At 36.2% G+C, this 26497-nt stretch overlaps 1 protein-coding gene across 1 annotated transcript in view; it reads right to left on the bottom strand.

Annotated features, from left to right (window-relative positions):
* Positions 1–599: 599 nt before the first annotated feature.
* Positions 600–26497, bottom strand: part of hook (hook microtubule tethering protein) — a 500473-nt gene continuing 474575 nt past the window's right edge. The window contains exon 11 of the mRNA XM_073968623.1: positions 600–826. Within this exon, the coding sequence (XP_073824724.1) occupies positions 694–826 (133 nt within the window). The 3' untranslated portion in view covers positions 600–693. The remainder of the gene's footprint in view (positions 827–26497) is intronic.

Below are 26497 nucleotides of genomic sequence, written 5' to 3'. Positions count from 1 at the left end.
ATTTTAGAATGTGAAGTATCCAAACAAAGTGTGGCTTTGTTGTTGTTTGGCTCGATGCGATTTAGCCGTGAAAATAAACGAAAAAAAAGGAAATAAAAACACAAGGGTTTATAGAATTGGTGTCTGGTATATTTATTGTTTGTTCGCTCGTAAAGCTTTTACTTATTTCGTAAACAAATAATGTTTGTTAGTATTGTTAATTTGACGGAGTCCGTGAGCGAAGTTCATTTGTTCTACTGTTATGTAGTATAATACACTGACTAAACGCAGTTTTAACTAAACTTTAGCGGGCAAACAGTCAACCTCTCTTCTCAGATATTTCACTAATTCTTTCGGCCAAAAGCGCAAATGTGCCTAATTCACGTAGTATACTATTCCTAACAAATAAAATAGATAAGTCCTTTTGAACTTTAACAGGCCCCAATGTTTTTGTTCGTGTTATTTCTGAAAAGAATTAACTGAGTAAATATTATTAAATGAGTAAAGAGACAGAGCTATTTTGTACGAAGTACATAGTTGTATTTTAAGGAAGAGGACAAGGAGAAAAAAAATATTTTTGATAAATTTAGAATTGGAAAGCGTTTAATGAAAACCGCCTATTTTTCAATTATTATTTTCATTTAATTGCAGACAAAAATCATATGTTAAAATATATTTATATATGCTTGTACAGTTTATATATGCATAAAAATATTATTTAATTTTTATTGTAGAAGAATGGTTACGCGGGCCTGATTGCCGTTGACGTGATAAAAATGTATGTCCTTGCCCTAGAAGTATTGCGAGTTTTGCGTCAATTATATCGCGCTGGGCGTTATTGGCCAATCTGAAAAAAATAAAAGAAAAATATAGACATTAAGAATTGATCGTATAGAACAAGAGGTTTAAAACAAGCAAGGTTCACAGAATATGTATATATCTATTAGGCATATTAAAAATTTTAATGCCCTATAATTGGGGCTATTATTAACGTAATTATTCCTGGGCAATCAATATGAAAAACATTATGATTAGGGCATGGAATAATAAAATAAATTTTTCCTACGAGACATGAACAATCAATAGCTTTGTTCCAGTACTTTTCTAATGGCAAAAGTAGTAAAAGAGCAAACTGTCAAAATTGCTCTCAGAGCAGATATATCTTCAAAAAGTATGGGAACGGAAAAACTGTGAAAATGTTTAAATGTGTCATATAAAAAATGGCAGATGTCATGCAAAAACATAACAACAAAGATCAATTTTTAAGTATTTGTTTTATTTTAATTGTTTAGCATGAAAGGACACTTGCAAATTAACTACAGGAACCAACGCCGATTTTACGCATTCCTCTGATCACTTATACAGCTGTATGTAGTACGAAATTTTAAGATTAAAATCTCTCCAGGCAAGAGATCGAAATTTAGTGTTAAACCATCAATGACCTCAGTAACGACTAATCTGCAGGAAAACCCAATGTTTGCAAACGGCATTCTGCTGGTCAAGCTTTTCCTTTTTTATTTAAAATAAAAAACAACATTTTTATGAAAACCTGCGTTTCTTTGCTAAATGTATGATGATGTTCATCTGATTTATAAAATGTAATTACATTGTGAAACAAAATATAAAGTATTTAAAGAAAATTTAAAATACATTAAAATTGATAATGACACATTTGGCTCTATAGCGAACACCATCTTGCGTTTCCTTGCAAACAGACATTCCAGTCGGTACATGATAGAGCAACGATAGGTTCTTCCATCTTGCACACCTTATAGATCTTACGAGATTTAAAAACTTCTTACAACATTGCTCTCTAGGAAGCGTCTATTCAGGACATCTCTCTAGGCCATTAGAAGCGATATTTCTACTAAGAGTTAAGAATAAATCTGGACAGTGGTACTTCAGATACACATTTTCCTAAAATGTCCAAACCTCGAAGGGCTACGTTAATGATCACGTATTTTTGTATTTCACGTAACGGCTTGTGGATGCTGCACTTGTGGAAGATTTCGTATTACAAAGCATTCACCATAAACTTTTTAAAGTTGAAAAACATGATTGAATTGATTCGTCAAACTTCAAAAATACTGTTAATTAATGACAAATTCCTGCGAATTTTAATACGTAACACCGCGGATTGTAGTTATCACTGCATCTCTAATTGCCTTGAAGTGTTATTTCGTTGTTAAATACAGAATTTGATTATTTCGTAGTCAAAATATTTCTTCAATTATTATTTTTTTTCCTTTCAACAAATGTCAAATATATTGTTTGACGAATTTACAACTTTCTACACACCCAAATTTGTGTAGTAGAAAATAGTAGAAGAGAAAGCCATTCCGAGCCATTTTTCTTTAAAGAGAATAGAAAATTTTGCCAATTTTTGTTGTACGGGAACGCATTTTATCAAAAAATTGTAAAAATAGTACTAAATAGTACTATTTTGCAGGTTCTGGAACACAGCTAATATAAGAATTTATTAAATCAAACACGAATAGCATAGAATGAGATTTCCTTCTGAATTCTTTCGTTTCTAAATTGATAAAAAGACAGCGAGATTCATAATTCGATAAAGGTCGTTTAAAATTTAAATTTGACAGTGCGTATTAGAGCATATTCTTTGAAGAAGGACTCCATATGAAAGATTTATATTCAATCTTTGATCTAACGTACGATGTGTACAATGCCGAGCAAAAATTCGGATCCGTTATTCATTATGTAACTCCTTACTAATTTATGAGTACGGTGGCACAGGTCGTGTTTCCGACTACAAATCCTAGGGTTGTGTGTTCAACGCTCACCGTCGACATGCGAGGTTTTTTTGGAATAAAATTTAACAACCCTTAATGTTCGTACGCGTGACCGAGTATGTAGTGTGTTCGGCTACAAATAAGATGTTCGCATGATGAAATCCAGCAAATAGCGAAATAAAATAAAAAATATGAAGTGTGTTGAAATTAAAAACAAATTCCACCTCAAACTGTTTAAAAATATAATTTTTGGCTTATTTTTCAACTTCTAGTGGTTACAGAGTAACTAGTTATTCTAGTGGTCATAGAACAACTAGTAATTCAGTTGAAGTAATGGGTTAATAGGGGGTTTTGTAAGTAGTTACGACTACCAAAAAGGACTATAAATACCCATTATTTAGTAAGGATAGTTTTTGCTGGGTAGCCTTAGGGTATAAGGGTTAATAAAGTGAAGACAGTTACGTTTTATAAAAGCTGAAATTGGTATAATTTATCAATGCGCTGAACAAAACTAAGTTTATGGTCGAAAGTAATTCCGAGACATCATTCTCATCTACGCCTTAAAAGACATGATTTTTTTCCTTTATTATTCCACTTGGGAACATAGGGCTTCTATAATACATTTCCATCTTAATCTATCTTGACATATTAATTTTATTTTATCGAAAGATTTATCTGGTTTAATTCAGTCTTTATGGTTCTCCTCCAAGTATTTTTTGGACGTCCGGGTCGACGGTTTCCCTGTGGGTTCCACTCCAAGGCTGTTCTGGTGATGCTGTTAATTGGTTTGCGCAATGTATGGCCAATCCATGTCCACTTTCGTCTTGTAATTTGTTGCAGTATTGGATCTTCCTTTGTCTGTCTTAAGAGTTCGTCGTTTGATATGGTGTTTGGCCAGAACACTTTTAATATAATGCGCAAACATTTGTTTACAAATGTTTGTAATTTGTGTGCCACGGTTTTGGTCATTAGCCGAATTTTCGTGTTCTTTGAAATGTGTGCTGATTTCCACGTTCTTCTCATGCGATGCGACCGAATGCTGCTCTTGCTTTCTTTATCCGATTTTCAACATCGTCGTTTACTCCACCGTCTGCAGACATGATGCTACCGAGGTAGCAGAAGCTTTTTTCGTATTTTATAGGATTGTTGTCAATCATGAAGCTGTTTGAGTTGGTATTATTTATTGGCATCGCGTATGTTTTTGTTGTGTTAATTTCTAGACCCACAGTTTTTGCAATTTTTACTAAGTCGTCTAATTTGCTCTGCATTAGATTAAAGTTGTGTGACAGTAAGCATATATCGTCGGCATAATCAAGATCTTCCAAGTGTCGGTCAAAGGTCCTGTTAATACCTCTTTTTTTGGAACATACATTTACCATAATCTCATCCAAAACTGCTGCAAATAGAAGGGGGAAAGGGGGTAACATTGTTTAACTGCCGCGTTCGTATGGAAGTGTTCATTCATAAGGCCGCAGTGACGAACAGTGAGGGTGGTGCTCTCGTATATTGCCTTGATTATATTGATTATTTTTTGTGGCACACCTTTGTTGTCCACATAGCTTCACGGTTTATTAAGTCGAAAACTTTTTTGAAATCAATAAATGAGATATAGTGGTGTTTTCCATTCTATAGATTGCTCTATTATTATACGTAGTGTGTTAGTTTGCAAGCAGTTCGGTTTGGTCGAAACCATGCTTGTTCGTCACGCAGAGATTTCTCTATACTTAGCAATCTATCATTTAGAAGAATGGACATTATTTTGTAAATAGTGTTTAATATAGTGATTCCTCTCCAGTTGTCGCATATAGTTAAATCATTTTTCTTTGGCAGTTTTATGATGGCTCCTTGTAGTTGGGAATTGCTCGTTTATCCACACTTCTTTCATATACGGTTCTAAGATTTTTGCTGATGCGGTGGGATTTGTTTGGAGTAGTTCGGGCGGTATGCCGTCTTCTTCTGGTGATTTATTGCGCTTCAGTTTTAATATGGCGCCTCTTATCTCTTCTACGGTAGGTATATGTACAGCTATCGACTCGTTAATGCGGGTATTCGTATTCAAATGAATATAGGAATTATGATTGTTGTCTTGCTCAATATTGCTTATACGTTCGAAGTGTTCCATAGATGGATTTGATCCTCCGGATTCGTGATTATTTCGCCGTTGAGATCTTTTAGCCCTCGACTGGCTCGTAAGTTGTTGTTGCATAGTCGGCCTATTACCTGGTGGACTTTCCTGGCATCGTTCGCTCCTGCTGCAGCCTCAGCTTCTATGGCTATGTTTTCAAGATATTTTCTTTTATCGGTTCTGGCTGCTTTTTTACTGCCTTTGCTTTTATTTTGTATTCCTGGTTGGTATTGGCGTCTCCGAGTAGTTTTTCCTTTAAGGTATTCCTTTCCTGTATTAATTTCCAGGTGTTGTCAGATACCCAGATCTTTCTTGCTTCTTTTTGTCTGTATCCCATTTCCTTTCCAGAAATTGTTTTCAGCACGTTCACTGTTTCCTCCCATGGTTTGTTGTTGGTGGGTGGACATGTTTCCAAGAGTTCACTGACCGTCTCTCTCTTCTGAATATTGTTGTTGAGTACCTTCACATCGAGTTGCCTCTCTATCTTTTTCGATTATTCTTTATAATTTCGACGAAGCTTTATTTTAGTAGTGAAACTAAAAGTTCGTGGTATGTGTCCATATCTGCTCCTCGCTTTGTGCGCACGTCCTGTAACGAGCATCTCCATTTACGACTGATGCATAAATGATCGATTTGATTACGGGTTTGATTATTTGGGGATGTCCACGTGTATTTGTGTATGTTTTTGTGGGGAAATATAGACCCACCTATAATGAGGTCGAAGGTTTGGCAGAGATCTATTAGGCGATCACCGTTGTTGTTCTTTAAGCCTAGGCCGTGTTTTCCTATTACGTGCGTAATGCCCTTATTTTCGGTTCCGATTTTTGCATTAAAGTCTCCGATGAGCACAATAATGTCGCGATTAGGGACGTTTCGCAGTGTTGCGATCAGTTGGTTGTAGAACTCGTCTTTTATTGAGGAGTCAGCATCCTCTGTAGGAGCGTAACATTGTATGATGGAGACATACCCTCAGCCTTTAGTTTTTCATAAAAAAAAATAAAATTTTTTTTAAAGCTACATGAAAGATTTTTGGTACATAGATTTGGAAAAAAATCCCATTCTTAAATCTGTTCAAGATACTAATTTTGGTTGTTGCGCGCAAAAGTTATGGCGGTTTCAATTTTGATAAAAAGAAAAAAATCTTTAAAAGACTATAATCATTATATTGAGAAACTCTCTTAATTAGGGGCTCCCTACAACCTATATGTTTACTGAGGCCCCATAACTTTAGTGAAAAAGTTGTAAATTTTCGCGGAAATTCGGAAAGCATTCAAAACAATTGGTATTTTACAGCTAGTTCTAATAAAATTCAAGCTGTTTATGCATCTAAAAAATATATAAAAAATATGTACGTAATCTAAACATCGCGAAGATTCAAATGAAACCAAAACTATACAAATCCGTTTAGCGGTTTGCATATTATAGCAAACAAGTGAGCAAAGGCTATAGTCGGGACGGAGCCGACCATGTGATACCCTACACCACTACCCCTGTGCAAAATCTTTTCACTGGTAAACATTTCTTTTAGGGAATATAATCCGACTACCACCAAAAATTATATGCCTCTTTCTCTCTGGGACCCCCATAAGCAACCCAAATTTCGTGATCATCCGAACAAAATTACGACCTGTAGCTTGATTGCAAAAAATGGAAGAATTGGATGCATTACCGACTATTGTGGTATCTCCCTTGTTTGACCACCTTCGACAACCTGCTTTACACCAATGTAAAGGTAATATTGTCATCTTCCATAGACAAACTTTTCAGTTGGAATACCCCTACTAGAAGCCAATATATTCACAAGGAATAACACTTTGAATTTGTCTCCAAATGAGTTTTTCCCCATTCCGACCCCTAAATATTATCCAACTATCACCAAAATCAATAGGCTTCTTCCTCCGTGGGACCCGCATCAACTCCCAAAAAGTTCGTGACGACAAAATTGCGACCTGTATCGTGATTACAAACAAATCGGAAAATGGGATGCATTATCGACTATTGCGATATCTCAGTTGTTTGAGCAGCTACGACAACCTACTTTACATCGTTGTAAAAGTGATATTTTATTTTTTCCTTCCAGGTTTTGCTTACCTCTTAAGGAATCAGAGATATTGGCTTTGAAATAAAACGTAGACATTTTCTCCAAATAAGTTTTTGCCCATTCCGACCCCTTAATATTATCCGACCATTATTAAAATCAGTACGCTTCTTCCTCTGTGGGACCCCCATTAACCTCTAAAATTTCGTGACGATCCGATCAAAATTGCGACCTGTGGCGTGATTACAAAAAAATCGGAAAATGGGATGCATTATCGACTATTGCCATATCTCTGCTATTTGACCACCTACGACACCTACTTTACATCGTTGTAAAGGTGATATTTTCTACTTTCCTTGCCAGGTTTTGCTTTTGATATACCTCTTAAAGAAACAGAGATATTGGCTTTGAAATAAAACGTTGACCTTTCTCCAAACAAGTGTTTGCCCATTCCGACCCCTTAATATTATCCGACTATCATCAAAATCAGTAGGCTTCTTCATGTGTGAGATCCCCATTAACCCTCAAATTTTCGTGACGATTCCATCAAAATTGCGACCTGTAGCGTGATTTCCAAAAAAATAGAAAAATGGGATGTATTACCGACTATTGCGTTATCTCCGTTATTTGGTTACCTACGCCGACCTAGTTTGCATCATTGTAAAGGCGGGATCTTTTACTTTTATAGTCAGGCTTTGGACAATTTTTTGGAAAATTTTCAACCAAAGCTGTGATATTTGTCAATATAATTAAAATCGCAAAAATGAAAATTGGGGTTTTATTTGCTACTATTGTGATATCTTCGTTGTTTGATCACCTACGAGCACTAAATTTACATCATTAGAAAGGTGATATTTACTACTTTTATTTTCAGGTTTTGCTTTTGGTATACCCCATATAGAAGCTGAGATATTCGCTTTGGAAAAAAACGTTGTCTTTTTACCCACCTAAATTTTTTGCCCTTTCCGACCCCTAAATATTATCCGACCCCCATCAATATCCAAAATTTCGTGACGATCCGATCAAAATTGCGACCTGTAGCGTGATTACAAGGTTTAGATGGACAGACGGACGGACGGACTGACGGACGGACACACATGGCCAGATCGACTCAGCTCGTCGAGACATTCATTTTGGTATATATAAGTATGGGTCTACGACCGTTATTTCGATGCGTTACAAACTTTTTGGCCAAAACCAACTTATAATACCCTCCCCACATAGTGGTGTAGGGTATAAAAAAAACAAAAACTATATTGAGGAAATTTATAAAATTTTTGTAAGAGAAAATATTTATTAAAATTTATTTTGTGAGTTAGTTGAACAAAATGTAAGAAAAATAGGTCGGAGTTTTTCTTCTATTTTAGTTAAATTTCACGCAATACATCACATTTTTTATTCTAATCACTTCTCGAAAACACGCTAACATCTAGCAGAAGATATGGATATCAAATAAATGTTGAGTTCCTTTAAATGGGGTATAATCTTGAAATAAAATTGTATCGGGTAATGTTCATTTTGAAATGCGTGTAAATCGTGAAATCCTCAAAATCATTTGATGCGCATGCGGTTTACCAATACAGCGAATTCTTCTCTTTTAATTTGTACACATTTGCCAGAATTTACTTTGGCCGCTAAGATGTAGCATCGTATGCAGTTTAGTGTACAACAAACTGTATAACGCTTATATTTTGCACAAAGTGCATACACTTTTTATGCGCATCCGATTTCACTATCAACCGTGAAAAAATACATCGATCTAAACATATTTCAATTAAATCCATCAATAACCGTGGATGTAGCATCACACAGTATTTTTTGGATAAATCGGATACAGCTCCCCGCTGTTTTCGCACAAACGCGAGTGATGATTCACTTTCTTCATTGAAATGGAAACGATCCACATAAAACGCGAATTAGTCAGCGGTATTTTGAAAAGCATTTTTCGCAAATTATTCAATTTTTGCAGTAGCCATTTCCGCCGTTCTAGTAGATGGATTTTTACGATCTGTGATTCATATGATCCGGATCGTCGAAAAACTAAAATATCGCGGGGTACCTGCACACTCAAAACGATATTTTAAATACTGTACCCAAAAAATAGGTTTTTTAGAAAAAATATCGCACTAAATTTTGGCCTTTGGCAGTAGATTACTCTGCTGCTGTGTGGGCTACATACTCAATATACATATCAGATTATGCGAAATTGCGAGTTCCTAAAATCCGGCTTCAAAATGTCAGCATCCATAAAAGGTGGATGCAGTGGAAATTTTGGAAAGTGATACATTAGAATTGTAATCTTCATTTTGTATTCTCCTACTTTTACTTTGGACAGATGTCCGTCAGTTGAATGGTTTAATCAGAAATCGAATAGCAATATAAAAAACCTGTTTAGCTTTAACGTGTTTTTACCTATGTTTTTTCCTTTACACGGTCGTAACTACCACGTAAATAAATTTTGTTTGCTAAATTTTTGAGCTTTGTGCAAAAACATCTAAATTAATCCAGCAATTGTCATAGTAACTGGTAAACTACAATAGTTCGCGTATTATAATAGTGCAAACCTTGGCTTCATGGAAACTAACAAATTTTGACTTTTCCTCATATACACTTTGATACGATGAAAATGTGCCTCATCGAAATAATGGTTTTAGACCCCAAGTATGTTTGGACGAAATGTGTTTCAGACAATTTGGAGTCGATCTAGCCATGTCCGTCCGTCTGTCTGTCTGTCCTGCTGGCTGGAGCGCACGATAACTCTCGAACGGATGAACCGATTCGGTTCCAATTTCGGCTTTCGTAATATTTTGCCCAAACTTAGTTTAAGTTCGAAGATGAGCTACATCGGTCCACTCCTTCGGGTACCTCCCACACAAAAGTTCGAAAATGTTCGGAAAATTTGTGCGCACGATAACTCTTGAAGGGAGTAACCGATTTGGTCCATACTTTGCACATCTTGAAAAGTATACCAGACATAGATAAGGTTTCAATATGGACTCGATCGGTCCACTCCTTCGGGTACCTCCCACACAAAATTTCGGAAAAGTTAAGTTTAGGGTCATCTCTCGAATCGCTTTGATTTTTGTTTTAGCAACTTGTATTCACCGCCCCCAATATGACGGTACAAGTTTCATTAGGGGCAAGTCCATACTTCCTGAGCAAACAGCATGAACGTTGCAAAAAACCCCTATGACACCGTGTGAGGTGGTTGAAGCGCAAGAAACTTCTAGAACGGATCTGCCGATTCGGTCCAACATTTAGCCTTAGTAATATTCTGTCCAAACATAGTTTAAGTTCGAAGATAAGCCATATCGGTCCACTCCTTCAGGTACCTCCCCCACAAAAGTTTACAAATGTTCGGAAAAATTGTTCGTACGATAACTCTTGAAGGGAGTGGCCGAATTGGTCCATACTTTACACATCCTAATATATCTTCCTGATATAGATCAGGTTCAAATATGAACTATATTTGTCTACTCCATCCGGTACCTCCCACTCAAAATTTCGGATAAGTTCACTTTAAGTCCTGATATCGAATCACTTTTATTTTTGTTAAAGCAACTTGCATTCGCTGCCTCAATTACGATGGTAAAAGTTGTATTCAGGGGCAAGTCCATACTTCTTGAAAAAACAGCCCGAAGGGTGTAAAAACCCCATAGGCACCATATGTGGTGGCTGGAGATCCACTTCCATAAAGGTCAATGTCGATCCATTCCTTTTAGTATCTCCTCCGCAAAACTTTTGATCTGTAATCCTAATCAACATTTTTGTCGGTTCAAACGCCCAAAATTTTTAAAACGCCCTAAATACATACGTTTTTGGGGAAAAATTGTTTCAATATACACAAGCTGAGGGTATATCTCTGTCGGCAAAGCCGACTGATACTTTTTTACTTGTTTTATGTTGCTCCGGAATCTTGCAGTGATTATGCGATCTGATATGGCACGCCAGGAGATGAGAGATGTTCGATTTTGTTTTGAGATTACTAATCCGACCCCGCTTTCGCCTCTAGACTCCTTACCGCAGTATATAGCCAGATTTCCTTCTTCAGTTATTAGTTCGCTACTTTCGTTCCATCGCATTTCACTGATACCTGTGATATCCAGTTTGAACTTAGCAATTTGAGCTTCTAATTGTGCTAGCCTTGATGGTTTCCGAAGCGTCCTTACATTCCATTGAGCGATTCTTATCCGTTTCCGTGTGCTTAAGGTCGTCATCGTTATTTTGGTGTTGTTTTCAGTATTATTTGAAGTTTTAGTAATCGATTAAGTTTCGGGTAAGAGAGTGATTGGCCCTCTGTACCCCATGACGATGTTGGGGCTGCCAACTTGCAGGTGCTGTCCCACCTGTTCTAGCGAGCACGTTTGTATAGCGAATCGCTTGATCCAAGCAGACATCCGCTTTCCGCTGTACAGAAGCCGTAGATGTGGATCCCACAACGCCAACTGTTTTTCAAATGCAACCATTCCAGCTTTCTAAGCCTCTGCTTGCCATTTGTACTAAGGGACCAGCTGCCGTCCCTTAGACATGATCACCAAGTGTAAATGTTAACTGTAATGGATCTCTTAATCGATTGAAGATATATGAGAAGACTTTTCAAAATTAAGTTTTAACTTATGACGAAGACACCATAATTCTACGTTTTTCAAATCGGATTGCAAGTTCATAGAATTCGTTATTGAATTAATTTTAAGGAAGATGGTTAAATCATCTGCATATAATAAAAATTGCGAGTGATTTAAACAACCAGCAATATCGTTCATGAAAATTTGGAATAGTAAAACCATGCAGATTCCAACTCACCAATTTTAACAATGCATTTTCTTTTATTTAAATAAGATGCAAGCTATACATAGCAATTGTTGTGAATGCCGAGTAATAAACCATGGGAAACTGAGTCGAATGTTTTTGAAAAGTTCGTATGGATTGTCTCAACTTGTTAGCCAAATCATAAAGCAATAATCAGTTATCAACAAAAACAGTAAGATCTGAGGTCGTGGATCGATCACTAAAAACCGTGTTGTGGAGAAATTAAAATAAAGTTAAATTTTTCATGAATTATGTTCTCAAAAACTTTTGACACAACAGTTTATTCTGAAATCGAGCGATACGAGGAAACCTTTCTTAAACAATGGATGAATAAAAGTAGTCTTCAAACACACCTTCGGAAAAGGAATTATTAAATATTATTTTAGGAGGAAATCATCAACGTCCGAGGAACTAGAGTTTTTGATACTGCTTATTCCTCTAATTATATCATGATCTGGTGTTTGGCTTTCAATAGGTAGCATGTATTGTTTGTACAAAAATTTATTTAAGAAAATAAATTCTTTCTGGCGCAAGTTATATTTTTGCCAAAAAAAGCAGGTCTGTCGTTCTAACGTTCATATAATTTATTAGATCGTTTTTGAGAGCAACAAAATTAGTATGCTTATAATCAAAATAATTCAAGCTGTTGTTAGATTTATACTTCATAAAAAATTTATGATTTAAGTTCAATTGATTACGAGTATGTATCATGTATTGTTTGTACAAAAATTTATTTAAGAAAATAAATTCTTTCTGACGCAAGTTATATTTTTGTCAAAAAAGCAGGTCTGTCGTTCTAACGTGCATATAATTTATTACATCGCTTTTGAGAGCAACAAAATTAGCATGCTTATAATCAAAACAATTTAAGCTTTTGTTAGAATTATACTTCATAAAAAATGTATAATTTAAGTTCAATCGAAATTGCAGAGTTATGTACCGTATTAGGAGAGAACGGATCTAAACATTCAGGTAATGTATATTTCATGTCTGAAGGAATACATATTAAATCCAATACTTTATAAAGTTTACTAGCAAAGTGCCCGCCGCTTCGTATGCGGAAAGGATATAAAACACAAATAAACAATATTTAATATGGAAATGGCGAACACTGCAAATTGTGTTGGACTAATACCAATTTTAATCAATACTTATTTTTATTTTAGTACCCCTTTACACCTTTAGTTTGATTTAAAAAATAAATCCAAATAATACAGATTCCAGCACTGTCCCTACACCCAACAACAAATTGAGTACCATTAAGTACATTTCGTATACTTATGGTACGTATTTCGACGACATATCTCAATCACACACTGGCATTAATACAAAATAATAACAGTAATCGTAATTCCAAATCTCAAGATTCAAGCTGTATCCGTTCGTGCAATTCCAAATTGTACCAAAATTAGTTCCATTTCGTATTCTTCGTACCCATAAGTAAGATTTTCGAAAACTACCTCAATCCTTCACTTTAACAGTAATCTTAATTCCGAATTTCAGGACTCCAGCCCTATCCGTTAAACCAAATCCAAATTGTACTAAATTTAGAACAATTTAGAACTTTCGTACCCATAAGTACGAATTTTCCTTCCTCAATCCAACAGACCTTCAATAATCACAATTTCAAATTGCAGGATTCCAGCTCTATCCGTTCACCCCAAATTCATATTGTGACATATTTAGCACTATTTAGTACTTCTCTTACCCATAAGTACGAATTTCCAAAACTTGCTCAATCCTACACTCCAACAGTAATCTTGATTCCAACTCTATCCTTTTACTAAAACCCAAATTGTACCAAAGTATGCATTTTCACAACTCCCTCAGTCATACACTTAATTCCGAATTTCAGGAGTCCAGCTCTATCTGTTCACTCGAATACGCATAAGTACGAATTTCCAAAACGTCCGCAATACCACACTCCAACAGTAGCCTTAATTCAAAACTTCAGTATTCCAGCTCTATTCGTTCACCCAAATCCTAGTTGTACCAAATTTAGTACCACTTAGTGCTTTCCGTACCCATAAGAACGAATTTCCAAAACTACCTCAATTCTACAGACCAAAAATAATCTTAATTCCAAATTTCAGGATTCCAGTTCTATCCGTTCATCCAAATCGAAATTGTAACAAATTTTAGTACCATTTAGTACTTTTCATACAATTAAGTACGCATTTCCGAAACTTCCCCAATCCTACACTCCAACTGTAATCTCAATTCCAAATTTAAGGATTCCAGCTCTATCCGTTCACCCAAATCCAAATTGTACTAAATTTAGTACCATTTAGTACTTTTCCAAAAACCTTTTCCTCACCCTCAGTCCAAATTTGAGGAATCAAGCTTTATCCGTTCACCCAAATCCAAATTGCACTAAATTTAGTACCATTTAGTACTGTTCGTACACATAAGTACGAAACTAGTACTTTTCATACAATTAAGTACGAATTTCCGAAACTTCCCCAATCCTACACTCCAACTGTAATCTCAATTCCAAATTTCAGGTTTCCAGCTCGATCCGTTCACCCAAATCCCTATTGTACCAAATTTAGTACCATTCAGTACTTTTCGTACAAATGTATCCTTGTATCAACCCAACTTCTCAATCTTGATTCTCATACCAAATTTCAAGCTTCTAGCTCTGTTCGTTCAGATAATATTAAATGGTGCCAAATTTTTTACATTTTAGTACTTGCCGAATTTTTAAAAACCGTTCGGTACGTTTATCCTATATTCCATCAGTGACCCTCATTCCAAATTTCAGAATTCTAACTCTACCGGCTCGCCAAATAATTCGAATTACAAATGGAATGATTCAAATTTCAAACGGAATAATTCGAATTACAAATGGAATATTTCGAATTACAAATGGAATAATTCGAATTACAAATGGAATAATTCGAATTACAAATGGAATTCTCGAATTACAAATGAAATGTTACGAATTACAAATAGAATTCTCGAATTACAATTAAAATAATTCGAATTACATCTGAAAAAGGTGTAGACTATTTTTTTGTCAAAAAATCGGTCAAAAATTAAAAAAATATGTCTCGCTTAAAGGCAAGCTTGTTATATATTAATAAGCTCACCAAGCCATGCGAAGATCGGCCAATTCGTTTTCGAGCTATCGTTGCACCGACTTTAAAAATGCCATTTCGAGAAAAACGCGTTTAAAGTTTCTATACTACATACACAATAAATTGTTCCCTTCCAATGCTCATATCTCAGCCAATTTTGCTCTGATCGACTTGAATTTTCTATGGCATACTCTACACTACCTGTACTTCAAAATAAGCCAATAAAAGTTCTCTTTCAAATTTTTAAAACTGATAAGTAGAGGTACATCCCCGTAATACACTTTACTACCCGTTAAGGTAGTGAGATAACAATAGAACTATAAAAACGTTGTTTAGTAACCGCCCTATAAAAAACATTCTTCTATGAAGAAAAGGAAGGAAGGATCATAAAAGTTTTTTTTAAGAGAGAGTCTCATGATGTTATACGTAATTTTCTATTACTCTTAGGATGTAGTAACTCATGTTTAATACAATCGCAGTTGACCAGTCGATCTAAAACTTTATAAAACCAATATTTTTTCATACAGTCCCCATATAGCGGTACCACCCGATTTCAGTAATCTTGATTTTTTTCTATATTTTTCGACCCAATTTTCTGTAATTTGGCATTTGGTGTAGTCCAGAAGCTATACCACCAACAATGGGTTTGGTATAGCTCGCATATGATGGTACCAGCTGATTTCAGACGTTTTAATGTCTTTATCTACATTTTCTGGTCATAACATAGTTTTTAATCCCTCCACCATAATATGGAGGGTATATTAAGTTTGTCATTCCGTTTGTAACTCATCGAAATAATCATTTGCGACCCTATAAAGTATATCTGTCCGTCTGTCCGTCTGTTGTAATCACGCTATCTTCCGAATGAGTTGAGCTACAGGGCTGAAATTTCGTACACATGTGTTTTTGGTCTGAACTTAGATCAAGTTCGAAGATGGGTTATATCGGCCCGGCCGAACTTAAAGCTTTTTAACTTGTTATTATTTTTTTATTTATTAGCTATAGTCGAACGGGGCCGACCATTTTATACTCTACACCACTATGATTTTAAGAGTGAATGCGAGATGTAAATCATTGAATTGCATCCTTTATTAAGTTTTTTATTAAATCTATATTCCTGTTATTTTAAAATACACTGCCGGCTCACTTGAATTGAACCCCCTACAACATTTTTTTCAACCTCCATTTTTCCGTTTTATGCATGATATCAAGTGTTTATGTGTTTATTATACATATTATGTTTTATGTGTTTGGAGTAAACTTAGTCAATCATTCGTATTGAAATCCAATTTATGTACGAATTATGCAACGAAAGCAAAACAAAGTCAAAAATTTAGGTAATAAATTTGCCTCATTTGAATAGAACCCCCCTTTAAAACTTGGGTATAACGAAATACTGCATTAGAATATTGATGCATAGTCACTCTATATTGAAAACGAAGTACTTTCAGTAATATTCAGTAAAAGTATATCCCTCCTGATTAAGGATAAACCCGTATATCTTGCTTTGGCAAGGATTCTTGTTATAATCAAGTGAAATGCCTAACAAGGCTTGCCTTTTTCTTCAAACAAGTTTATTATTGGAAGAATACTGTCCCCTAGAGTAGTATATTTTACTCATAAGTCATTCCCATACATTTTAGAGAATATTTACCGTTGTATGATAGGGGGCAGCCCTTAAGGATATCCGCATTTCTTCTGACAAAATTAACTTTTGACGACTCAAAGTTTATAAAAATTTATAATATCATGAGGAAATTTCCACTCCGGACATTCAAAAATGCTTCTCAAAACTGGAAATGTCTGTTATAGATCTCCTTTGTAGTTTGTAGTGCGCGTTTTGGGTGAAAGACATTGACGCTCAAGTCCTTCATCCTTACATATTTCAAAATTTATAAATCAACCTCTAAGGGGATTATTATATTTTTATAGTGGAACCAATGGTCAAGTTAGCTGCACTCGCCATGTATCCCTACGCTCCATAAATTTCTCCTAGGGGGTCCTTCAATAGATCCATCCTCATACAGGAAGACTTTTCATCATCGGTCCATATTTCAAAATTTATACAATCAACCTCTACGGGGATTATTATATTTTTATAGTGGACTTAATGCCCAAGTTTGCTGCACTCGCAATGTATCCCTACGCTCCATAAATTTCGTCTAGGGGACCCTCAATAGGTCCATCCAATATATGAAGCAATTTCATCATCGGTCGATTTTGTTTTACTTTCTACAATTAATCCATTAGGTATCAGCATTTTCTGATAGCCGACCTAATGCCATAGCTACCTGCATACGCCATATATTCCTACCCCCCATAGGTTTCGCCTAAGAGGACCTGTATAAGTTTGATAAGTTCCAACTCAACTTCCCGAGCTCAGTCGAACACGCATGCTGATTGACATCATCAGGCGTCTCCTCTGCACGTTCCCTCTGCGGACATCGTAGAACGCAGATGCCAACGAGCGGTGGTTGATTAGTTTTTTTTTTTTCATTGGAAAATGTAAATGTAGTAGAATAAATCGACTCAGATCCTCTGCGATCGCTGCAATCCTCTGCGATTGCAAGAACATCTGCGTTCAATTGTCGATCAACCGTTGAATAGTTCACTTCGCGTATTAACCAACCGTCTCGCGTTAATACTAACCGGCCTCTCTCGCCACCCCAGATTACAAGGTAATCTTTGTTGTTGAATAGAAAAGAAATACATCAATAAACCAACATATCTTTAATATTATAAACTGATACTGCTTGTGTTTTATTTTCTTGTTCTTTTCACCCCCATTGATCCCCAAATGGTAACTGAGGTATTGAAGAAACCTATAGATTTCCCCTCCCTCACCTAAACAGGACCCTCAATAGGTCCATCCTGATACATGTAGACTTTTCATAAATGATCGATATTTCAATATTCCCACAAAGAAGATATATGAATCTGTCCAACGCTACTTTCCGTGTGTACGTATCTTTTCTAGATCCTGAACAATAGTATAAAACATATACATATTCTTCAAAAACGATTTTGTCAAAATCGTTTTTACCAACTATTACAAAACTGTTATATATCTGTTATACGTGAGAGAATGTGTCTTGGCTAAATGTGTGGTGGTAGTGGTGGCGATTTTTCAAAATCGTTTTTATCTTCACGCACATCAATAATTTTAGGTTTAAAAAGTAAATAAAAAGCATAAACAATTAATTGAATAAATAAAAAATAATTCAAATTTTTAAGTAAAATATCTCATAGTTCCTTATTACTATTAAACGCGGAAGGCTAAATACGACTAAAATATTGCTAATGTGTAAATTGTATTGGTGTTATATTTATGTTCTTTTCTGTTTACAGCACGATCCATTTTGTTGCTGTATTCTTAAACTCTCCAACGTATATCTCTTATTCTCAAATTTCTCCTTAACCAGAATGTTTATGTGTGGTTATTTTCAAAGCAATGCTGCGCTAACGCCGTTATTTGTTTTCTATCCTATATGTCATTTTTGTGTTCAGTTACTCTAGTGCTTAAGTTTCTTTTTGTTGTTCCAATGTATAGTCTGCCGCATTTTTCTTCTTCGTTCCCTTTACATGTTATCTCGTATCACTGTTATTCTAATACAGGTTATCTATTTTATATTTTGTTTTTGTAGATAATATGGATATTCTTTGGTATGTTTTGTGTGCTAATTTGATTTCATTGTCGCTTATGATTTGCCTTATTAGATTTGTTTCTGTAAGCCGAGTTATGAATTGTATGCTACAGTATTTGCAGTTTAGGGGTTTATTTATTATCATGTTCGGATAAACATTTTCTTTAAGTATTTTCGGAATTTTTATATTTTTTGTCTAAATTGCTAGTGATTAAGAGTTAATGCTGTGGTTATTAAATTATTGACGGTGTTGATTTTTGGTTGAAGGAGTTGTGTAGAATGGAAATTCATTATTTGCCCTGATGCTGTAGGTTTTGTAAACCAATCTGTATGTAATTTACCTCCAACTTTATATATTTTTAGGTCTAGGAAAGGGAGGAATTGTAGGAATTGTTCGTGCTATGCCAACATGGTCCTCAGTGAGTCTTCATCGTCACCATCGGACTATGAAACTCCCGCGCAATCTCCCAAACAGCAGTATCAGCCGCAGCCGCTAACACCGCGTATTGCTGTTCCAGTTATTGAGAATGTGACATTCCTGCAATGTAACTGCGATGGCCTTCCAAACAAGATCAATGAGATCGTGAATTTTATGAGTCGAAAAAATATAATGGTCGCGGCGGTTCAGAAAACGAAGCTGAACACCAACTGCATTCTTCGGAATTGTGATGGATACAACGTTCTTCGCCTGGATCACATGAGAAGAGGGGTGGTGGATGTTCGGGTAGCAGAGAGGAAATTCTGAGACATCGTCACTGCTGTAGCCGCGCGCTTTATTCCTGCTGATCGAATACCTGAAATAAGGCCTATGACGTCATCACGGATAATTGGGATCCAATAGTTTTTTGTATTTGTTTGCAGCGGTTGCCTAAATTGACTTTGACTCTGTGGGAGCAAAGCATCAAACACAAGTCGTCGTTACCTTCTTGGAGAGACTTAGATGCTTTCCTCACAGAGAGGATACAAACATTGATGTGTATCCAAAACTTGTTCGGGCATCAAGTCACAAATTCATCACCTAGAAATATGGCTACATCTAATCGGACCAATAATTCGTTGTTTCGTAATGACACTTCTTCTAGTAAATTGTTGTCGGTAAATAAATCCAACAATGTATCATCCCCTCGATCAACTAATTTGTTGAACACATATTGCTCTGTTTGTTCTAATCAGAGCCATGTTTTACGCCCCTGCCCCAAGTTTGCTAAACTTTCTTTTGAGGACAATTTCTTGATTGTAAAAAGCATAAATTTTGCATAAATTGTTTATCTCATGGCCATGCTGTTAAAAACAGTAACAGCAAACATAGTTGCAACTCCTGCAAGCAAATGCATCACAGCCTTCCTCACAGGTCACCAATTAGAAAAGTTCCTGCTTCATCATAATTGAAGACCTCACCGGCTTTTACATGTCAAAAGTCGAGCCTTTGATTGTAAGTTGTCGCACCGAAACTCCTCTCCGGCTTTTACGAAGGTTAAAATTCGAGTATTTAGTTAGTCTTTGTCGCGCCAGTGTCTCTCTCCGACTTTTACAAAGGTCAAAAGTTGTACATCGGACAAACGCAAAATCAATCACCGGTTCCTAACTCCTCCCTAGATAATAATGTGCTCCTTGGAACCGCGAGAGTGAGCATAGTCCATAATGGCAAAACGCATACTGTTCGTGCTATTCTAGACCCATCGTCGAAAGTTTCAATTGTGTTGAAGAAACTTAAGAAAACTATTGGGTTTTCAACTTGCCCTGCCAGATCTTCTAGTAAATCAAAATCTGGTACCTCAAGTTTGTTCTCTTCAGTTGTCTTCCCCCAAAAACACTTGTAAAATTGTGGAAACCAAAGCATTTGTTCCGTCTAAAGTCAAGCGGAAATTGTTCTCAACTTCACTTATGTCGGAACTGAAGACTCGGATTCCTGAACTCCAATTGGCAGATTCATTTGATGTCAGCCCAATAGTTTTGCTACTTGGCACTGTACTTGAATGTGAACCGCCCAAAATTATTTTAGATTCGTTACATTGAAAACGGCCGGAATGGTCAATTGTTGAAATAAATCGCTTGTACTATCTATAGTAAACTAAAATTTAATCGTTTAAGGACTCACCAACTTAGTATATTTGAACCGGTCACTTATTAAAGTTAATAATTTGAACTATAGCTCACTTGGGAATCTGAATTTACGTTCTTTCCTAACATTTAAATCGAAACTACTCCAATTTGTAATAAATTGCTAGACACTTGGTCTATCAAGGGAGGCGGAATGTATAAGTTTGATACGTTCCAACTCAACTTCCCGAGCTCAGTCGATCACGGATGCTGATTCATATCATCAGGCGTCTCCTCTGCACGTTTTCTCTGCGGACATCATAGAAAGCAGATGCCAACGAGCGGTGGTTGTTGAGTTTTCTCTCATTGAAATACATCAATAAACCAACATGTCTTTAATATTATAAACTGATACTGCTTGTGTTTTATTTTCTTGTTCTTTTCACCCCCATTGCTCCTCAAATGGTAACTGAGCTATTGAAGAAACCTATGGATTTCCCTTCCCCCACCTAAACAGGACCATCAATAGGTCCATCCTCTTACATGTAGACATTTCATAAATGATCGATATTTCAATATTCCCACAATGAAGATATATGAATCTGCTTTCATTTATGGAAAGTATCTTTTCTAGATCCTGAGGAATAGTCTAAAACATATATTCTTCAAAAACGATTTTGTCAAAATCGTTTTTACCAACTGTTATATGTATATCTGTTATACTTGAGAGAATGTGTCTTGGCTAAATGTGGTGGTAGTGGTGGCGGTTTTCAAAATCGTTTTTATCTTCACGCATATCAATAATTTTAGGTTTAAAAAATAAATAAAAAACATAAACAATTAATTGTATAAATAAAAAATAATTCAAATTTTTAAATAAAATATCTCATAGTTCCTTATTACTATTAATCGCGGAAGGATAAATACGACTAAAATATTGCTAATGTGTAAATTGCATTGGAGTTATATTTATGTTCTTTTCTGTTTACTGCACGATCCATTTTGTTGCTGTAATCTTAAACTCTCCAACGTATATCTCTTATTCTCAACTTTCTCCTTAACCAGAATGTTTATGTGTGGTTATTTTCTATCCTATATGTCATTGTCGTGTTCAGTTACTCTAGTCTTCGTTCTTCATGTTATCTCGTAATAACTGTTATTCTAATACAGTTTATCTATTTTAGATTTTGTTTTTGTATATAATATGGATATTCATTGGTATGTTTTGTGTACTAATATGATTTCATTGTCGCATATGATTTGCCTTATTAGATTTGTTTCTGTAAGCCGAGGTATGAATTGTAACCTACAGTATTTGCAGTTTAGGGGTTTATTTATTATCATGTTCGGGTAAACAGTTTCTTTAAGTATTTTCCGAATTTTTATTTATTATAATTACAATATTTTTTATCTAAATTGCTAGTGATTAAGAGTTAATGCTTATTAAATTATTGAAGGTGTTGATTTTTGGTTGAAGGAGTTGTGTAGAATGGAAATTCATTATTTGCCCTGATGATGTAGGTTCTGTAAACCAATCTGTATGTAAATTACCTCCAACTTTATATATTTTTAGGTGTAGGAAAGGGAGGAATTGTAGGCAGAGAGAAAATTCTGAGACATCGTCACTGCTGTAGCCGCACGCTATATTCCTGCTGGTCGAATACCTGAAATAAGACCTAATTTCTCAACAGAGGCTACGGGATTAGCTAATGAGTGTGATGAGCCTCGCCGCACGAACTTAATGGAAGTGGAAGTCAATAGATTAGTCGGTGACCACAAGTGGAAAAAGTGGCTAGAACATCTGAAGTGATGCAACATTGGAGCCGGTTGTAATAAATTGTGGACAACGGTTAAGGCGTTATCGGACCCTGGTAGGAGGGACAATCGTACATCTGTCATGTTTAACGGCGTGACTGTGACAGACCCGAAGAGGTGCGCGGGCTATTTCTGCCCACAATTTATCGAGCACCCCGATAGCGACCGGCGACCCAATACCCCTAATTGCAGATTTGGAACAATGGATACAAAGTATAAGAGATGACAGAGAAAAAGACGAAATACGATCGAAAATAGCAGGAAGAATTTCAAATTACAAGAGAAACATAAACAATAGCGAAAGAGAAAAATACATTGTTGCAATCTATGAGGAAACCAAAAAATTTCTCAAAACGCATAAGGAAAATATAATAATAACTACAGCAGACAAAGGCAAACAAAATTAATGCATTACTAGATGACAAAGCAACGTACAAAATAACTAGAATAGATCCAACGGAAAAACTTCAAAAAATGAATAACAATATACTAACTAATTTATCAAAAGACGGTCACATTTCAAAATCCGAGAAATTTAGATTAATGAGCAACGCAGCAGAAGCACCAGAACTATATGGCCTACCGAAGACTCACAAAAAAGACTTACCACTTCGACCAATTTCCTCTTCAACGCAGGTACCCTGCTACAACTTAGCCCGATTTATTGGGAAAATATTAAGAAATATAATTTCGCCGCATTTCAACATAAAAAATTCAATGCAATTGAAAGAAAGACTACATGAAATAAGTTTAGATGAAGATGACATTCTCGTTTCTTTTGACGTGGTATCATTGTTTACCAATATACCTATTCATTTAGCAATTAAGAACATTCTGGACAAATGGGAAACATTAAAACAACAGACGACGATTCCGAAACGAAGATTCCTTGAACTATTACAATTTTGTCTCATAGACAATAACTACTTCAAATTTGACGGGAAAATATACCATCAAACGTATGGTATGCCGATGGGGAATCCCCTATCGCCAACAATCGCCGATATTGTATTGGACACATTGTTAGACAATGTAAGCGCAGAACTCAAAAACAAAGGAATTCAAAATAGATTTATGTGCAAATATGTGGATGACATATTCGCAATTCTGGACAAAAAACATGTTGATATAACAATGCACTTATTAAATTCGTATCACAACAAAATTAAATTCACTGTCGAAATGGAAGATAATAATCAAATTCCTTACCTAGACATGAAAATAATAAAAGAAAACAAAGGGATAAAAACAGTTTGGTATACAAAACCAACAGCATCCGGACGCATGATAAATTTTTATTCCACACAGCCCAAAAACATGAAAATAAACACTGCAAATAACTTAATCAACAAAGTTTTATACATAAGCGATCCAACATACATTCCACAAAATATAAGAAAAATTAAGAAAATCCTTATAAAAAACAACTACCCCATAAACATTATTAATAAACTACTTAAACAAAATACTAATGATTTGGAAAACAACCCTAAAGAAATAATATTGGACAAACAACAAAGTTTTATCAGTTTACCGTACATTCCAAAACTGACTGACAGCTACATTTTTGCAACAGTGATAAATGACAACAACACGACAATTGCCTATAAGACCAACAACACATTAAACAACATATTCTCTCGAAGAAAGAAGTTGGAGAAATTAAAACAGTGCAATGTTGTGTACGAAGTAAAATGCAATGGGAAAGAAGGAGAAGAGTGTAATAGAGTTTACGTGGGCACTACAAAGAGAATGCTGAGTGTTAGACTCAATGAGCATAAAGCAGATATAAAGAAAGGCAAAGAAAACACAGCCTTATCCCAACACATAAAACAGAGGGGACATGTTGCCGATTTTAAAAACGTCAAAATACTTGACAAAGAGAAGAAAGAGAACAAAAGATACACTCTCGAAAGTTTGCGGATACAAGAGAGGATGCAAAAATCCATAAATACAAAAGAAGATAAAGATAATACAAAACATCAATATTCTGTTGCAATAATTTGAAAAGTACGGTTCTGTGATTTAGTATTAAGGATTATTTTTTGCAATATTTTTTACATTTTTCGTGATTATTTTTTATTTATACAAAATTCTGTGTTGTGATGTCCAGTTTTTTTATAATAAGTACGAATTTACATGAAATATGTAACAAAAACTAATTGTAAGTAATAACTTTAACTAAACTCAAAAAATGATTTGGAAATAAAATACATGTTATTGTCTTAGGATTTTCAATAAAGACTCCTGATGAAGTTGGAATGAACCCAACGAAACGTTGAGTACGAAATGAAATAAATTAGTTTTATTTACTTCATTAACACACCTGACCGAATTAGCCCGGTATAAAAATATACAAACAAAAGAAGTGTTTTACGTCGTTTGCGATCTCTTCCAGCCGAGGAGGAACTGACACAATTTAGTCATCCAAAGCGCTTGGACCTGACGGAATTTCAATGGTGATGCTAAAACAGCTGGATGACAGGGGAATCGAGTATTTAAGTAAGGTCCTGAACTTATCGCTAGCCGCTCTAATAGTTCCCGAAGCCTGAGAAGATGGGCAGGGTTGTCCCGCTGCTGAAATCTGGCAAGGATGCCAGCAAAGGTGAATCAAACAGGCCGATTTCACTTCTATTGCCAGTAGCAAAGGTACTCGAGGCATTACTCCTCCCCAGCATCAGAACGTGTTATCCAGTTGCGGGTCATCAACACGGTTTCCGGAAGTTGCATAGTACCACAACAGCAAGCTATTTCCACATATATTGGCCGAGGACTCAACCAGCTCAAACCATGCCACAGAACAGTGATGGTAGCATTGGATCTGACCAAAGGGTTTGATACGGTCAGGCATGATAGGCTGTTTGAGGATATCGAGTATACTACCCTCCGGCCTTGTGTGAAACGCTGGGTCACCAACTATTTGTGTGGTCGCCGGTCATACGTGGAATTCAGAGACAGGAAGTCCAGACCCCGTAGAGTGAAGCAGGGAGTTCCCCAAAAAGGGGTGATACCTCCGGAACTCTTTAACCTCCACCTTTATACGATTCCCCGCCCTTTCGACGGCATTGAGTTAATTACATACGCGGATGATTGTGCACTCATTGTGTCAGGTCCCAACATCGGTAACATTTGTGACAGTTTGGCCTGTCTCATTGATCTTGTAAAGTTTTTCGAAGCGAGGAATATTAAAATATCCACGATGAAATGAAGCACCCACTGAATCTGCAGGTCGACGGTACAATTATTCCGACCACGAACTACCCCAAAGTCCTGGGGGTCACATTCGATAGCATGTATAGGTCGTCCGAGCATGCTACAGTTATCTGCGATAAGTTGAGAAACAGAAACAAGGTCCTCAAATCCCTAGCCGGCAGCACTTGGGGTGTGGATAATGAAACCTTGTTAACCACATACAACGCGATAGTTCGGTCTGTGGTAAGCTATGCGGCGCCAGCGTAGTTTGCTGACGTAAGTGATACGCAATGGGATAACATACAAATCTACCAGAATGCTGCCCTGAGAACAGCTACAGGGTGTCACTTCATGTCTTCAGTGGACCATTTACATGAGGAGACCAAGATCCAGCCGGTGCGTCGACACAACAGGATGTTGACAATGCAGTACCTGCTTGGATGCTATAGGCGAGACCATGCAAATCACCATCTGGTGGATATGCCTGAATTCCCAAAGCAAGTCAGGGATGATTATCGTGATCTGGAAAGGGAGGTCCAGAGATATAAAAGAGAACACCTAGATCAACGTTTTATCAGGAAGATAAACGTTCTTATCAGAGATATTCACAATGAAGCTCTAGAAGACTATAGTGCGAATATCGTCCCCGAAGATCATCCACCACCCGTGGCTGGGGAAGAGCAACAGCTGCCAAGGCAAACGAGAGTCGTGTTGGCACAGCTAAGATCTGGTTGGTGCAGCCGCCTCATGCCCAGCATGCCTCACCAGTCCGCATACTACGCAGCACCTTTTTAACTGCACAGTCAAACCGAATAACCTGACTCCACTCTCACTTTGGACTGATCCTACTCAGGTGGTTCTTTTCTGAACTTGGAGCTGGAGGCAAAGCAAAATCAATAAAATGAAGACATTCACATACATTTAGAAGCTACAACAACAAGCCATTTTTTCAAGCCAATGTTCACGAACTATCGAAAATACAATCATAGCAAGAAGCAAAGGCACTGTGTTTCTAGAAGGGTGCA

This window comes from Musca autumnalis, unplaced genomic scaffold (assembly GCF_047663935.1).
Source record: "Musca autumnalis isolate F117 unplaced genomic scaffold, ASM4766393v1 scaffold_2, whole genome shotgun sequence".
NCBI classification, from domain to species: domain Eukaryota; kingdom Metazoa; phylum Arthropoda; class Insecta; order Diptera; family Muscidae; genus Musca; species Musca autumnalis.
Note: the sequence above shows the minus strand (reverse complement) of the source record. Positions and strands in the feature narration are given on the sequence as shown.